This window comes from Cygnus olor, chromosome 3 (assembly GCF_009769625.2).
Source record: "Cygnus olor isolate bCygOlo1 chromosome 3, bCygOlo1.pri.v2, whole genome shotgun sequence".
In the NCBI taxonomy this organism is placed as follows: Eukaryota; Metazoa; Chordata; class Aves; order Anseriformes; family Anatidae; genus Cygnus; species Cygnus olor.
This window is the reverse complement of record NC_049171.1, coordinates 57434231-57452608: the sequence shown is the minus strand read 5'-3', so window position 1 is coordinate 57452608 and position 18378 is coordinate 57434231. Positions and strand designations below refer to the sequence as shown.

Here is an 18378-nt window from a genome sequence, read left to right as displayed (position 1 = left end):
GGAAGTAAGATTTATTTGTGTATGATTCTGCTGGGAGCATATAGCCAATACATCTAACGAATTATCAAACGATTTTGCAATAGATATTGCTTTTATGTGAACTGAAAGTGTTTAAGTTGTCATCTTTATTCACTACATGTGATGAAGTAGAATATGAAGAGACTTGAAGTAAGTCTTCCTTTTATTAGTTTGTTCTTTTAAGAGTGGTTGGATCGCTCCTGTTTGCTCATACTGGCAGAGCCTTACTGATTTCATTTGAAGTTCCAGCCTTGGATGTATATTTAGTTATTTGATTTCCCAGATCTCAAGAGTGTATATGAGTGCAGAAAATAACTGAAGCAAACAGAAACATTTAGTTTTTTTTAAAAAAGTTTGTACCTTAAAAAAATAAATAAATCCTCATCTGTGCTTACAATACACACAACAAAAATTTTAATGAGTAAATGGACCTCAAAATTTGGTCCTTGCTTTGCTTGTATTTAGGCTTGATATCAGTTCAATTTGGTCAGTGAAGAATACTTTGAGAAATAATTTCTTTATGCTTAGAAAAAAAGTAACACAGGCTTAAAAGTCTTATAAAAAACATTAAGGGTAAAAGCAGTGCAATAGTTGGAGGCTGGAGTTGTTTTTGATATTTATGCTGTTTTTCTGTTGAGTAGGAGGCAATACCACTTTGCTCATTTCAGTTCATTTTTGTTTGTTTTGTTTTGAACTGCAAAGAGAGAGTGTATTTGATAAAACTAAAGTTGAAGAATTAGTATTAGTGACCAGAGGTAATAAATACCACAAAGAGGTTGGTCTGTAAATCACTACACCCAGATCTGACAGTGCATGTCAGCCATGATTTGTAACGCTATTTACGTTCTTGTTCTGCCTATCTCACAAAAAGACAATTTATGTACAGTTATGTGGTAGTTTTGTGTTGTGGGAGCATGTGTAGTAGCATCTTGAATTCTCATTCCTAACCAGCACAGAGGATGACTGTTTTGGAGTCCACAAATAATGTTTTTAAAAGGTCTGGGATTGTGCCTTTTGAAAGCAGGAAAGAAAGAAGCCTCCTCTTTTCCTCACTGAGATTTCACATGTGGTTTTGCTTCTATTATCATTAGCATCTCCATAGCACTACATTATGAGATTAATTTAGCAAAAGAATACAAATCAAGTACAATTTAAATTGACATATACAACTAATAGTCACTGATATAGTCAAAAATCATTGATTTTTATCACTTAAATTTTAAATGCGATCACTTAAATTTTATCACTTTACCATTTAAATTTTAAAGTGTTTTTTATCACTTAAATTTTAAATGTTTTCTACATCAATTTTCCTTTTTTTTAATTCAGTATGCTTGCTTTATTTTGCTGTTTTCCTTTTTGCAAGTTTGTTTGTTTGTTTGTTTGTTGCTGTTTTTCTAATAGGCTAATTATGTTTTCATGTTTTCCTTGTTCTGCATATCTGTTTTCCAGACACTTTTTCCTTTTCATTTCTGATTTCCCTTGCCATTAAATTTATCACAACTCTGCATTTTCGTTCTTCTGTCAGACCTAGGGCAGCTTCTTTAACCACAAGCTTTCTGCTGCTAAATCCTGAATCACCACTCTTTTATCTCTACACTCTTTCTTACTGCAGGGTTTCTCCTACCCTGGGAAGCCCCTGGGGAGAGGTCCACAAGGAAATGAGGAGAGTATTCCAGGGAGGAAAGCAATCATGTGCTGTAGGCAGTAAGTTCTTTTAACCCAGTATGTAGCCATATTAAGAGCATCCTAAAAGGATGCTTTTTTCTCCTTCCCCAGTTAATGAAACTTCATCTGATCAGGGCATTCTGGTAAGCGAGGACTAAATCAGGCATCGTCTCTTCTCTGTTTTCTTTCTGCATTTCTTTACATTGAGAGCCAAGACCTGAGAGAGCAGTCTTCATCTTTGTAGGCCATCAATGACCACTGAAAATCTTTTAGCAAACCAGAACGTGAGTTTTTTTTGTGAAGTACTCAGGGCCAGAAGCTTAAAGCTACATCAACTTTAAAAAGTGTCTGGGAGCCAGCCGTCATGGAAACTTATATGATTGTTTTTGAAATTATGAGAGCCTTTAAAAAAACCTCAAACATGAATCTAAGTGAAATACTGAAACTGGAAGAAATACAAGGTTAAAACTGCATTCCGTGCATTTCAGGGAATGCTGCTGTGATTTATTTATGCTATCTACTTGGGAATTTCCCTATCATATCTGTTGCCTCTAGTCCTTTTGTTATGTACCAATCAGAGCATGGTCTGCCAGTCTGGTGTTGTTGTCTCTATGTCCGTCCACCCATGAGGCAGCTGAAGATATGCAACAAGATCAATTCTCTCCTTCCTCCAGCACTCCTCAAAGCTGGTTTTGCCTCAGGCTGAACAAAGCCAGCTCCCTCAGCCTCTGTATGTGCATCTTGTGCCTCCATCACCTTACTGGCTCTCTGCTAGATTTGGTTCAGCATTGGTTCTTGTAGTGGTGAGCCCAAATTGGGCACAGTAGCCTGGATGGTTGCACATATGCAGTATACAATCACAGAATGGCTTGGGTTGGAAAGGACCTTAAAGATCATCCAGTTCCAATCCCCCTGCTATGGGCAAATATGCCACTCACTAGATCAGGTTGCCCAGGGCCTCATCCAACCTGGTCTTGAAAACTCTCAGGGATGGGGCATCCACAACTTCTCCAGGCAACCTGTGCCAGGGCCTCACCACCCTCACACCGAAGAATTTCCTCCTAACCTCTAACCTAAATCTCCCCTCTTTTAGTTTAAAACCATTCCCCCTATCCTGTCATTGTCTGCCCAAGCAACAGTTGCTCTCCATCTTTTTTATAAGAACCCTTTAATTACTGAAAAGCTGCAATGAGGTCTCCCCTGAGTCTTCTCCAGGCTGAACATCCTCAGATCTCTCAGCCTTTCCTCACAGGAGAGGTGCTGCAGCCCTCTGATCATCTTTGTGGCCCTCTGGATCTGCTCTAACATTTCCACATCCTTCTTGTGCTGGGGGCCCCAGAGCTGAAAGCAGCACTCCAGGTGGGGCCTTAAAGGGGCAGAGCAGAGGGGGACAATCACCTTCCTCGACCTGCTGCTCACTCCTCTTCTGATGCAGCCTGGGATGCAGTTGGCCTTCTGGGCTGCGAGTATGTACTGCTGGCTCATGTCAAGCTTTTCATCCACCAGAACCCCCAAGTCCTTCTCTGCAGGGCTGCTCTCAATGAGTTCCCACTTCTTGAGCTTGTCCAGGTTCCTTTGGATGGCATCCCTTCCTTCTGTTGTATCGACTGCACCACTCAGCTTGGTGTCATTAGCAAACTTGCTAAGGGTGTACTCAATCCCTTTTTCTATGTCATTGTTAGAAATATTAAACAGTACCAGTTCCAAGACGGACACTTGGGGGACACCACTCATCACTGGCCTCCACCTGAACATAGGACCATTGACTACCACTCTCTGGGTGCAGCCTTCAAGCCAATTCCTTATCCGCTGAACAGTCCACCCTTCAAATCAATCTCTGTCTGATTTAGAGATCAGGATGTCATGTGAGACTGTGTTAGAAGCCTTACAGAAGGGCAGGTAGATGACATCAGTCAGTCTTCCCTTGTCAACTCATGCAGTCACTCCATCATAGAAGGCCACCAGATTGGTCAGGCATATCGAGGGTTATGATCACCTTCCTCAACCTGCTGACTTCAGTCCAAATAAAACAATCCAGTATTTGGATTACATTTGTCTCTGTAGGTGAAAGAAGGTGGGATTATATTCCCCATAATATAATAAAGTAGCTGAGTGGAAATATCCTGTCCTGGTTCAAGTTTGGGAATACAGAATTCCACACGTACTTTTACCAGTTAAACTGAATAAAACTTTTATCTTTATCTGTAGAAAAGAAAGGTTACTAGGTCCTTTCTCGGTGGGGTAATGGTCGGTGTATTTACTTCTAAATGATCAGTGAGTTAACAAAGATGATTAAACTTAAATACTGTAGATTTTCTAAGATTTGTACTTTTTGTACAGTAAAAACAACTTAGTATTATATATGATTTTAGATCAAAATTTACATTTTCATTTCTTTTTCTTTTCAGCCTTTTGTTCTGTTGAAAATAACTTATATAAACACTTCTAAAGTGATCTGGTGATCAAAAACCATTTTTTTTATATTTCTTGTTATGAAGCGTAATGTAGTACCAGGTTGTTTAATATTAGATGGTTTCACTCTGCTGGGCAGCTAAACTCCACCACAACTGCTCTTTCACTCCCCCTTTTCAGAGCAACAGGGGGATAAAATATGATGGAAAAGGGCTCAAGGGTTGAAGTAAGGATAGATCACTCACCAGTTATCATCACAGGCAAAACAGACTCACCATAGGGAGATTAATGAAATTATCTTCCTATCAGAAATTAAATATGCTGAGACATGGGGCAGCTGCTGGGCTTTGGTCCTGCACTCCCCCATCTACCAAAACCTTGGCACATAAACCCATTACATAGGTTTAGAAACACATTATTATTTTCTGTTTCTTGAATGTTTGAGTTGTGGAAGCAGTTTTATATTTAATTTTACTTTTCAGATATTCCATAAATAGCAGACATAATCATACAGGATGGTGCTATGTTTTCATGTAACACTTATTAGTTTAGTTATTACAACGTAGGCAAGAAGAAGTACTGTTTGTAGATATTATCATTACAGCATTGTTTGGCTAATGTTTCCCCAGGTGTATATTTCTTCTCAAATGTGGATATTTAAAATATAACAGTTTATCTGATTTTTCAGAGTTGCTCAAGCTGTCAGAAAGTCATCTCTTGTGTTGGTGCTGAGTGTGACAGGGTGACTTCCTCTGTGCAAGCTTGAAAATTTTGGCCAGCTGTCTCTAAGAAAACTGATAGATAACACTGCCTGTTTTTTTGAGGAATAAAAAGCTGAAGTGAGTCATTCATTATAGTCATATCAAGTCAGTCACTGAGTAATGCCATTTTTCACCTCCTTCAAGAGAAGAAAGGCCATTTTCGCCATGGATGGTCAGGAGCGCCTACTTATAAATGGGAGCTCACACTGTGGCATGGGCTGTGTGTTTCAAATTTCAAGTCACATTTTGCCTAAGGGACAATTTAAATGAGGTACATACAGGTGTGTCTTAGGCTGTGTCCCTAAACACTAGAGCACATTGTTTTCATGCCAGTCCTGGTTTAATTCATTTTTCACTTTTTTTTTTTAATGCAAATTTGTCTTTGCTCATTTTTAGCAAAGTTCAGTGCCTCAATGTAGATATTTTTACCACCTCATCTGTAAGAGTTCTTGGCACTCCTTCAGTTTAAGGTGATTTTCTCCTGCAAATCAGTCACATTTTAATCAGATCACAACTGGCTGAAAAGCCTAAAACCAGATTTAAAGCAAAAATACCAGTACAGTAATCTTCTTTGCCAGCAACCCATTACATAAATCATAATACAATGTTTGTGTGTTATAGTTGGCTTCATTTATTTTGACTTCCTTGTGGATTTGAAGCTTTTGTTAGATATTCTTTTTTCCTTTGATACAGTTGTATTTTCCCAGAGAAGCTAGCTGGGAAAGCAACAGCCCAAGGCATATCCAATACAGAGCAGCTAATTTCGTCCTCTGGATAAAAACAACTAAATGCTCCACTACCCACCAAACATGCAGCCAGGGGGACCACAAATCCACTTTCAAACTGATGTATTTTAGTTCTGCATACTGCACAATATAGTACTACTTTTTATACAGCCTGACTGCCTTCTGTCAGAGTAAGCTTTGTGCAATTAAAAACTGAGTCATCTTTACTTTTTTCTGAACCGGAATAGTACCAGATATGAAAAATTCATTTGATTTTAATCATCAAGGATTTTTATTACATCTGGTTCCCCCATCACAGTGTTGTGTGAGTATTTTCTTGAATAATGGAAATGACAAAATGTCTTGTATTTCTTTCAAAAGAGATGTATTGATTGGAGTTTAAGGATTGAAGCCAACAAGACTTCTGTATAAAAAGAAAAAAAAAAGTGAAAAAGTAAAGCCAAAGGTTCAGAAAGTGGCAATGCACATGAACGGTCTTTCTTTCAAGAGTGTTTTCTGTCCTGCAGTCTGTCTGACTGCCACCTCTTCCTTCAGCTTGAGTTTCTTTGACGTGTTAGTAATAAAGGGAGATGCCACTGTGAAAAGAGGCAATGACACAGTACGAAAGGCTTTTAATGTTATTACAGGTCCTGATCTGAACTTGCAACTCAATGGCAATCAACCTAGAGCTATAAACATCAGTGTGTTTTTTTCATAGTCATCATTGCATTAGCTGAATGCTTTCATAGTGCTTATGGCTCTATTGCTAGATGTCAAATGCGGTAAACAAGCCTATAAACAGTCTTGTGACTTCTTATACAGGGTTTAAGGCTTAGGTTCATGTTTGTTTTGCAACTGGTTGGTGTAGCTGAAGATGTCAAAGCTTTCAGTCTCCTAAAGGCTGTTGCCCTCACATCAAAGCTGGTAGACTAGCATGTGTAAACACTGCTTCTTAGATGTATTTGTTACAAAATCAGGTGGCCTAGCTTAAACTGCTAGCATAAAACCTTTCAGATATATTTGGATAAGCAGATGTGTGAGCAACTGCATAATTAGGGTAATGTCTAAGACCAGTAACTGCAGCACACCGCACCGTGATGTGCAGCTGGGTAATATCCAGTTGTCCTGGAAGAGGATATTTGCCTTGCCCTTATACTCCCAGGCATCCAGCTGTTCAGACACCTATTAGAGCTGAGGAGTTCAGGAGAACCTCAAGAGTTTTGACCAGTGTAACTTTCCGAGAGTGGGTGCTCTTCAGATGGGAAGATGTTAAAGAGAAGTTCTCTGACATAGGCATTGCACACCAGAGCATCCTGTGTTGTTTCCTGGCTATCCCAGAGGACTCCTATAGACACTGAGTCATGGCAAGAAAGTATTGTACAGCTGAAGAAGTTGCAAAGAGATTCCGTAGATGGAAAAATAGAATTCATATGAAAGTATCTTTATTATTATCTCAGGTGACTTATATTTACCCTTCCACTTTCTTTGAAAAAGTACCAAATTTTACAGGAAACTAAATCCTGATGGTTGGCAGTAAGGATCTGGGATTCTAACAACTGATGGGTGCTATTAAAGAATAGTTTAGCACTGTATGAGATTGAATCTGTATGGGTTTGGAAAAACTGGGACCTAACCCCCAAGAGAAGAATTAACAATTTATTTTCTTGGAGAAGGCTTCCATCTATTTTCTCACCTGCCACCATGGTCAGAGGCTTTTTTGAAAGGATGAAGGAAACATCCTACTTTTGTTCCTACTTATTACCTTTGGCTTTTGATTCCATCCTTAATGTTTTTAGCACTGCACTTGATCTGGGATAATTTTTCATCCTGGGAATTTCTGTACTGTGTGAGTATAGTTTGGGTTGAGACTTTGCATTTTTGTAGTGAAGGAGAGGTAAGCTGTCCTTGCTTTCCTCAGTGCAATTGCACAGATCTGCAATAACTCAGCAACTTCTACACTGCCAATAGATTCTCACTTACAATTTTATAGTTGCTTAAATGAGCAAAAGTTATTCACAGAATGTTATTTTCAGTAAATGTAGCAAAATGGCATTTCAGACATTTGATAGTAATATTTCTCCCCATAAACTATGTTGTGTGCATATAAAAATAAAAATGATCATTATGACGTACTTTTTCTACTAAACTTCTTAAGTGTTACCTGGTGCAAAGGCACATAAAGATTGGATATTTTGTATATTTGTTACCAAACATTGCTTTTATAGTAATTTTCTTTTCAGGTGTAGTTCTGAGCTAACAAGCCATATAGGAGTCGTTGTCAAAACTAGACAATTTCCTAATGCAGTGTTTTGCATAGCTGAATTTTTATAATTAAAGTCATTTGAAAATTTATTTAATGAAACGCATGTTGGAAAACAGGCTGTTTGTTCAGCCTAAAACTTTAAACATGATTAATTTGTAATGCAGTCAAACACTAACTCCCCCCCCCGCCCAAAAAAAAAAAAAAGTTGATAAATGATCTTATTACCAAAAGGCTGGCTGCCTTTATATGTTCTCAATAGAAAAATGCCTCAGCAGTTCTAGCAACAGACCCCATCTTCACAGGAAGTAGTCACAGTGACCTTAAGTAATGGGAACAGTCTATCCAACAAGTCATTGCTAAGTGGGTGCAGTCAGGTGGATCCACATTAGGGGACCTTCTTGACCAATATCCCTTTCCAGAAAATCAGGGAGAAATGCTGTTTTAAACTCCATTGTATCATTTTGATACTTTACAGCATTCATTTATATATTTAGTAAATCTTTTTTCTTACATATCTTTTTCAAGATCTGTTGGTACACATGCAATGAAGAAAAAATTGGTGTGACTCTTTAGTTTTGTTGAATATTGGCTACTGTATGAATAACATCAAATGGCTCAAGAGAGTCTTATTCCGAAAAGAATTCTAAAGATTTGAAACGTCTTTAATACCTTTAACATCTCTTTAACGTCTTCCCATTTGAAAAGGGTTCTAAAGATTTGTTCTCATTTGTTTTGAAGATAAGGTAGTACTGAAGGGGCGGAGAGGGGAGAAAAATGTCTGTCTCATGGCTAGCTTAGTTATGTTTACATAAACTGCTGTCTCTCACATTAGGATAACAACTTGCAAATCAGAATCTGTACAACCTGGAGATTTTAAGATGCACTAAACATCTTCATTTGTTATACCCAAGTCCTGTCCTTGCAGTATTTGGAAGGATATTAAAGCATCTACAAAGCATATGCACAAGTCTAAATGGCAGGTGTAGAAATGCATTGAAGGCACTAATCTGTTCTTCTAACGTGACCTGTGGACAGCAGGGCATTGAGTTCTGCTGGAACATTGTCTCCTCAGCACTGTTCTGACTTCAGCTCTATTCATCTGCACATTGTCCAAGGTTTCACAGTTAGTGAGGCAAACAGATTCAGCACTTTTTCTCTTGATCCTTCTGAATCTTTTAAGGTCAACTCTGTTATAATTGGTTATAAATTCATGGACATTACTGTTTGCGTAGTAGTCATTGTGAACTTAAATTGCTTCTCAGTGGAACATTGCAAGAGTAAATCCTCATTAATTTTAGTATCAGTCCCTAGTAGCAGAAGACACCTGATTCATCTGATTATGTTTTTCTTGTGGTTTTCTAACAAAATAGTAATAAACGGTTGGCTGATGTGAAAGTTCTGGAGAGTGGAAATGATGGAATTGATATTTTTTTGATTATATGTGAGTTATCAAAACACTATGTACCTATATTAACAATACCAGCCAGGAATCTGTCTCTTATATGTAAACGTATATAATATATTGGAATTTCCAGGTAGCATTCTCATTATTATAGGGCAAGATACGATGTGCTAGTTTGTTTAATTGATTAAAAATGCATATAAATAAATATAAATGTTCAAGCTATTTTTCTGCATTATCTGGGAAGTGGGGCATGTAGGAAGGTGTTCACCTGTTTACATGGTACTGCGTTTGTATGCAAAGCCACCTGTGGGACTTTCTGTGCTTAACTTCTACGACATTTTATACCATCCCAAATCTGACTAGAGGTTAGCCTGAAGCTGTATTTCTTTCATTTTTTCATGTAAGCCATCCTTTGAGAGGGATCACAAAGCTTCTTCAGTAGGGGCCAATGAAACAGTGTCTATATCCATTTCTGCAGTAATGACTTTTACATGGAGAACAGTGATATCTGACTATTTTCCATACAGAGGAAAAATCATAACCTCACAAAGCTTTGGGACCTTGAAGCCCTCTCTGCTAGGCATAGTTTGTGCCTTCTGTAACACCTCCCCCTCTGCCCTGGTAAGGGGCACATGCGAGGACGTGGATGGGTGTTGTATGTTGCAATACAAAGTGAGGCAGCAGCAGCAGCAGGTGTCATCTCAGCATCACTTCATTACCTTCTTCCTTGAGGATGGGCATGGAACAGGAGGCTGATGGTGTCAAGCATCCCCTTTCCACCAGCAGAGCCTGAAAAACTCTTTTCCTTGGGTCAAATGTCACCATGGTGATGAGGATGAGTCTGACACTTCAAAACACAGCTCAGGGAATCACGTTTTCAGTCCATTATCGAATACAATTTTTCTACTTAGTTGCATTACCCTAGAAAGCTGTAATTTAGAGTCCTGGACACAACTGCTTAGATATGCTCAAACTCTGGTGAATTCCTGGCATGAGTTCATCTTCCAGAAGCTGTATTCCAAAAGAGCTCATTGGAAAAAGTAGAGAAGGGAGAATTGTGGGTGTTCCTTCCTCAGTAAATGCTTCCATCGTTATTTCCAGCTTATGATCTAAAGAAGAAAAATCTTCTTCCTTAAAGAGAGGCCAGCAATGTGCTAAACCATGACTCACATGAGGAAACCTGTAAGATTACGTGAATCGTGTGCACTGTTTGCTGGAACAAGTTGCATATTCCACCTTGCTGCTCCCTGCAAAAGTGCATTCAAGTGTTTTCATCACATAGAATCAGCCAAGACTTTTTTTTTTTTTTTTTTTTTGGGGGGGGGGGGCGCGTAGCAATTAAGCTAAAAGGGGTTAGGCATCTTCTCTATCTGAACTTGAATTTATTAATTAACTTTCAGACTTCTAAAAAAATCCTTAATTATACAGTGATTATCATTCTAGCAAAGCAGCAGCAAAACAAAACTGATGGAGACAGAACGGTCTTTCTGGGCAGATGATTAAAACGCAAGTCAGACCAATCTGAAAGAAAATATTTATCAGAGAATCTCACTTAGTTTCTCAAAGAGCCCTTTTCTCAGGTGGTAGACTGACATATTGCCAGAGCTGGATGAAGCACCAGTTTCATTTGATGTTATCCTGATGTTACCTTGTTGAACTCATTCAGACGTCATTCCTGTTTTTAATTAAAACTTTTTGAATGCCACATAACAAAGGTGCAGACCAGATTATCTGGAACAGAGTTATTTTGAATATCAAGCTATGCAGCAATAACACCAGTTTGTGTGAATTCAAAGACCTGCCACAAACAGAAATTAACATTCAAAGAAAATACAGTGTAATCAAATAGCAGCTTTAATCATGCATAAAACAGAATTTCTTCCCTAACTCACAGAAAGGAAACACTGCATAAAATGGTGTGAATGTTCAGGGAGTCAAACAGTATGTTAAGAAGGTTATGTACAAAATCATGTTTAAAACCCCTGATTTAAAAGCTGTCTTTTAGAAGGCTGGCTGTTCTCTAAGTGGGGCCATACTAGCAGCCCTGCAAAATCCTACCAGCCTTTTCTGCTTGAATAATTTTGTTTGGATGAGCGAGTAGAATATCATTATATTCATTCCAGCACCGTCTCCTTAGGAAGGTATATATGAATAGATTTTGTGCTGAGTCTCATAAATTTTCTGACAATTTTGCAAGGCTATGTGTAAATTCTGAGCCACAGAAGGAAGAAGACAGGAAAGCAATATGTGGCGTGACTGGATTCCTTATGCCACAATATACTTTAAGAATTAGATATGGATATTAGGCAGTTTTAGAAGTGGGTGTTGGAATTTTAGGTGTATGTGATTAAAAACATTGTAACAAATTTTAGAGGAATTTAATAAAACAGAAATTTATGAGAATGAGATAGACTCTACCTCAACAATTATTTAGATTTTTGCTGTCCTTGAGAGTATTACCCATCCTAGTCTCTGTTCACAGTTCACGTTCTTACTGTTCTTCATGGAAGTCAACTGATTGACTAGTCTGTAAGTATCTGTGAAAACATGGAAAACTACTACTTCCATGGTGACAATTACTGGTAATGTACAGAGCCAAAATCACTAGATGAAGTGGTTTACAAATTTTGTGAATGGGACTGTGGAACATGATTGCTGCTACTGCTAATTCATTTACAAGGAAAGAAAACAGATAAGTCAAAGAATCAAGCGTTCCCTTCCCAATTCAGCTGATAAATCTTCTGTGTAGACAGCTGTTCCTATAGGGGGAGAAAATGTAATTACTCCCTGTTTCAGAACAGAAACTCTTCTTGTAAATTTTATGCAAGATGCATAAAGACTTGTAGGGTCAAATTTTGAAAAAGATAATATAACACAGATTTGCAAAGATGCTGTAAAATCATATGCTTAGTTAAATGCCTGTTAGAGTAAGGCTGGCCAAAGGAATTAATAGCCAATACAGAGTCCATTTTCCTGGAATCATCATTTGTTATCATGCTGGATTCTTTTTCAACTTGAGAAAGTGTCTTTTAATCCAGTCTACTGTTCAAAGTATCTGAAAGGATTGAAGATAAGATAGTTAAAAATTAAAATTAAAAAAAAAAAAAGGAATGAGTAAGGTAGGATTTTTTATAATTTAAATATTTTTGACAATCTTACCTTATTTAGAAATATAAAGTAGTGGAAAATTGAATGATTTTGATATTCACAAATCACCAGAAGAGAAACTGTGAAGTAGTGTTAGTTAATCTTACACAGAACATATGTTAACATTAATGTAGGAAAGTCCTTTTCTAGAAACAAATGGGTAAAAGCAGAAAGATGAAAAAATTACTAGTAATTGTTAGATAAAAAGGGGGGATGTGGTTACGTGAGAAGTACTAGTCTACCCAAAATATACATAGGAACCTACAGTGGTATACTATTTTGGGAACCAACACATAAAAAAATAGCCTGAAAGCTGCTGTGTTCATGGTGTTGCTTTGTTTGGCAAAAGCAATTCAGCCTTCAGAACCACTTTGGAGAAAAAGAAAATTCCTAGCAGTCTTGTAGTCTAGAGGACAGAGAGAGCAAATTCTCGGAGAAACTCTTGCCACTGTAGTCCTTGAGCAATCGGCAACTAGGAGACATGATCTTATAGTGGGGGTTTAACACAGGCACCAGGTTTCTGTGGTTTTGTCCTTTGCGTCTATTTGTGTAATAAGCTCACACAAGCCATTGCAGTATCATAATATGCTCTGGTCTGGAATATGGTACTGTGTCTCTGGCAATGCTATATTTTGTAAGTCATAGCTTATCAAAATGTGCGTGTTTGCCACAATTACAGGAACAGCAGTACCACCTAATTAACACAGTTATGTATACAGATTTTTTTTTAATTTCCTGTGTAAATCTTTTTTTCTTGTATTAGATCTGTTTGTTGGTACAGATGCTTTCTTAGACCAGAAGTAGTCAAAGGCATAAATCAATAAAATAACTATCAAAATTAAAACAAAAATAATATGAAATACTTTCAGATTCATACATTTCTTTAACTAATTCTATGCTACATTCAGTAGCTCCTTCAAAATAATAAAAACTTGTGCATACAATGCACATGCATATAAATAATCTATTGCAGTGTGATTTATATCTATAATTGCTTTCATATAATCCCCAAATGTAACATTTAGTCTGGAGAATGTATATATTATCTATTGCTTGAAACATACATATAATAATCCTAGGTTCAAGCTGAAAGGAATTTTACTGTTGATACTGGGGAGGGGGGTAGCATTTTGACCATATATTTTAATATTTTGGATATATGATATTCAACCATTGGTATATACTTGCTTAGTCTATAACTGTTCAGTGTAATTTTTCTCCTGTAATTTAGGACTCTGTGGTATGTTTCCAGTGGGCAGCAGCTTTATCTCCTAAACAGCATTACAGCTCACAGAATGAGTTACTGTCTCTTATTTCAAACCCCGTAATGTGAAGAAACCAGAATAAGTGGACAAGCAATTGATATTCTCCTGGTTCTCTGCTGTTGTTCTAAAAACTTGGACAGAAAGCTGCATTTTGAACAGTTACTGAACATCTATACTCAACTATTTATTACAGAATATATAACAAAACACCCCTGCCAAAGCTAGGAGAATAAGTAATCTCCCTCAGTTATCTTTCCTTCGGAGTTTCTCAGAAGTATAGAGTTCTTACTCTAAGGTAACTTTTGTGAATGAACTAACATTGTGTGTGGCCAAGAGATATATTTAAAACATGGCTCTAACCTATTCCGCAGGTTACTGTAATGAGCAACAGGGGTTGTATCTTTCTGCAGAGAAGTCTGAGACAGCTGCCTTTACTCTTTCCCCTTTATTCTCTCATCTCTCACCAATACTCCTGTGAAAATACCACCACCCTTGTTATGGCTCAAAGCTTCTGCTTTGGATGCATTTTTGAGTCTTCAGCTTTCAAAGTGCATGTTCAAGTCGCATCCAGTTCTTGTAATTCATATTTTGAGATGTCTCAGAAGCAGGACCTTAAATCTCCATACATCCATCCACACAACTAAATCTCTTGTGCAGGCCTTTGCTATTTTGCAGCTTGAGTAGTTCTTACCTTTGCATGGTCAGAGCTACTCAGCTGCAGTCATGGTACTCGAGGTGGTTCCACACCCCACAGCTACCGTTGTGCTCCAGCATGATCCCTCTCCTCTGTTCCCACATCCTTGCTGCTTCTCAGTACCCCATACAATAAACATGAGTTTTTTCCCATTCACACATAAAGCCATTTATAGTTTAACTTTCATTGGCCTTTCAGCTCTACTGATTTATCTTTTGACTCTGCTGCTTCTCAAATGTTCATTCACGTTTGTCATGTTCAACCCAGTAGGTTGCCAGTTGATTGATTTTGAGTGTTGAGAATCTTGAACACCTTATTCTTGCAATTCCACTTCAAAAGTCATCCCCGTCATTTCCTGTTAGACAGCATCGTATGGTTATCTGGCATTACTTCTAGCTTGTCTGAGAGTATGTTGTGTGTACGCAGCTACACAGACACACGCCATTTGCCTGATACAGACTCTTGCCCCCAAGACACTTAAACAACACATAAAACAAACAAAATGTTCGATATCAAGTCCAACAAGGGTACAGACAGACATGTATTTACACAAAGAGGGAAACATTTCGTATTTCTTGGTGGATAGAGTTCAAGCTGTAGGGAAGAGAGATGATTACAGTGATGAAGTCTTATGATGCTGATTAAGCTTTATGATTAAAGCACTGCCAGATTTCTCACTGTCTGCCCAGCTCTTGCAGGGGTGTCTGCAATACAGCACGTTCCTACCTCTGAGGATAAGGTGTTAGTAAGTGGTTAAGATACTGCTGTGGTGGAGGTTATGGAAGCAAGTAATAAAGAATTATTTTTAAATACAGCCTGATCCTTCCCCCAAAAGGTATTAGTCTTTCAGCACAGGAAGCCCAAATAGAAATGTTGTGAGTAATATGGTTAAAATCAGAAAGCATTAGGCTGTAATTATCACTGCTCTTGACTCGAGTGGTTTTCTGAGAGGAGCTCTGAGGAGGTTTTTGAGGGAATGATAGTCTTTCTCTGGTGTGGCTTTACCTAGTTTATCATTCTTTTTCATTTTGTTGGTCTCCTGAGAAGCATTTTAGTTTCAGTGTAAAGGATATTTGGTGATTAACAGCATAGGCACAGTGACACCAAAGACTTGTAAATACTTCACGTGTGGCTGCTGTGAGAGGGGAGAGGTTGAGTGGCATCTGCTGTGTACCTGTTGGAGAGGGAGGGGAAACTGGCCAGAGAGAGAGAGAGAGAAGGTAGCCATGCCTGGGAGCAGGGGAAAGGCAAAGCTTTGAGCCACGGAGTTAGAAAGTGAGAAGGAACCAGAAAACTTAAGAACTGTTAGCTGTTTTACAAGTAAACACCTCATGAGATTTTACCCCTGGCTGAAACTTATTAACACTTTTTGATATTTCCACCAGGCTGAAAAATCCCATGTTCCTGATCCTTTGTACGCTAGACTGTGATGTAGAAAGGCGCAGACTGAGTGGCTGTGCACTTTGAAATATTCTGTTTTCCTCTCTGATGTAACCTGTGGCCTCAGCCCAGTCAGCTGTGTTACAGAGTGGTTTCATCTCTGTGTAGAACAGTGATTTTTTTTCAGGGCTTATACACAGAAATAAAGCTACTGCTGACTTTAGGCTTGGATTTGTGGATGGCCTTATGTGGAGAATCAAAATTTCAAGTCATACTTACAGTAAAACTGATTTATGGTATAGGATGCAGGTCTCAGACTAGATGCTGCTAGGTGAATTAGTCAACGAAGGTGAGCTGGAGCTGGATGTAAGAGGGAAAGACTAGAGTTTTGGGTGCTGGCTGCAGCTTGGTTAAGAAAGTTTGATTTACTGTTTGTGAGTTACATAATCTTGCTCTTCTGTGTTAAATATTCCACATTTAGTATCTGAAAAAGTAACAGTGAAGGTAGTGATGGTGATTCAGTCGATAGATTGTCTCTGTAAAAACATACTTCTGGTTTGTAATAAATACAGTAGTGTGTTTGAAAATCCAGATGCATGTAACACTTCTGTATACATGAAATTATATATACGCACCTGCATACACACATACTTGGTGTTGCAGATGTGTATGTCGTATAGATTGAAATGCATAGTGTATCTATATACGTATATGTACATATTTTGGCCACATGATGCATGTATCCAATATTTTGGCTACTATATTAACATACACAAATAGTGGAGATTATCATCAATGTTAATTTTCATGTTTCTAGTACTTACAAATTTACACAACTTTTGTTTTGATTCATTTAGCAGCAGCAACAGAAGAACCTGAGGTGATTCCGGATCCAGCAAAACAGACAGATAGAGTGGTGAAAATAGCAGGAATAAGTGCTGGAATTCTGGTATTCATCCTGCTTCTCCTTGTTGTCATATTAATCGTCAAAAAAAGGTAAGAAAATGATCTGTGAAGATCCCACTTTTTTTCCTCTATATCAAACAACAATAAATAAATGGATTTTTTCTTACAGGTCTTCAAATAAATCAATAAATAAAGTTTCAGGACCAGTAATTCACATCAGCTTTTGGATGAATTCATTGTATTTCCTGATTTTTTCTTTTTTCCCCTTCCTTCCTTCCTTCCTTCCTTCCTTCCTTCCTTCCTTCCTTCCTTCCTTCCTTCCTTCCTTCCTTCCTTCTGTGATTCTTATGATGGATTTAAAGAGAGGATTGCTTTATATTTGCAATCCAATAATTATTCTTTTTCTCATACTTACTCATTTCCAAGTGGTTTTAAGTTGCAGTTGGAGGAATGTACAAAACATTAGAATGAGTGGAATTGAAATTAATGGATCCTATTTTTTTTTGAGGCAAAATAAGAGTAACTTACTGCACTTTTTATGTTGTAATCACCTAATGAATTTGGTTTTCTATATGCAGCTCTAATGAGTTGTTTGTATCCATATATTATCCAACTTGCAAAATAATGTAATTTTATACCTCTGTTTATGCTCTTGTAAACCTAGTTTTTTCTTAAAAGTCATACCACATCACTGTAAAATTATCTAGTGAGTCCTTAGTGCATGAAATTGTTTAAAAGTGTATTTATCTGAATGAATTTTAATTTTTTAGTGCTTCCTTAGAAAATAAGCAATAGCGCCATCTTTGGGAACTGTAAAATGAGAACTCAGCAAAAAAGTGCTGCGTGTAAACTGTGTTTCAGCACAAAACGCTGCTGCGTGTAAACTGTGCTAAAGCATTGCTTGTGCATTTTTTAAGAGTGTTGACTTCCCAGTAGTTGCAACTCTTTTAACCTGGCATAAAAGTTCATAACATGTCTCTATAAATGTGTAGCCATAGCACCATAGCTCCTGATACAAACAGTTTTTTTCTCTCTCTCTGCACGCTTTCCCTGGCCCGTCCCCTTCACAGTGCACGAACTGATTTGCTCTTGCGTAGAATGAGACCTTTGTCTTCCAGGGGGTTGTGCACTGCCTTCCCTTTCCCTCTGCAGAATTCTTAATGAAGGGTATATTTGTGATTGTTGCAAATGTTCCTCTGAAAATACAGCTTTCTATTCTTTTTAAAAAGTAAGAAAACATTAAAATTGTGCCTAAGATCATTCTATATGTTATAATTACTGATTTCCATTAGATTTTTTTAATTTATTGCCTTTTTACAATTATCTCTGGAGGTATATAACTTGGAGGAGAAACGTCTGCATTAGAAACATTAGGTATGCTTACAGTGTTCTGTGTTAGTTAGCTACATATGTGATTTTTCCCAAAATTGCTTTTACTTTTCTCTGTTGTTTACCTCTGTGGTTGAGAATTAACACATATGCAAAAGATCCAACCCATCATGTGCAAAAAAAGACATGCAGTCAGGTGGTTTTCTTTATTTACACAACTTTTGAGGAACAAAACCAACAAGAAGTTATTTTTCAGCTTTCAGGAAGGAATCTCTATTTTACATGATTATTGCGAGATACGTGCTGGGGAGTGCCATCTTCTCGCTGTGTGTTGCAGTGCTCCCCTCATGTTTAATAGACGACTGTGTGTGTGTGTGAGAGAGAGAGAAAGAGAGAGAGAGACTG

General features: G+C 37.8%; 1 protein-coding gene across 4 annotated transcripts in view; it reads left to right on the top strand.

Annotated features, from left to right (window-relative positions):
* PTPRK (protein tyrosine phosphatase receptor type K) overlaps positions 1-18378 on the top strand; it is a 418105-nt gene that overhangs the window by 360970 nt on the left and 38757 nt on the right. For all 4 annotated transcript variants that reach the window (XM_040551725.1, XM_040551724.1, XM_040551727.1 and 1 more), the window contains exon 14: positions 16596-16734. In XM_040551725.1, the coding sequence (XP_040407659.1) occupies positions 16596-16734 (139 nt within the window). The remainder of the gene's footprint in view (positions 1-16595; positions 16735-18378) is intronic.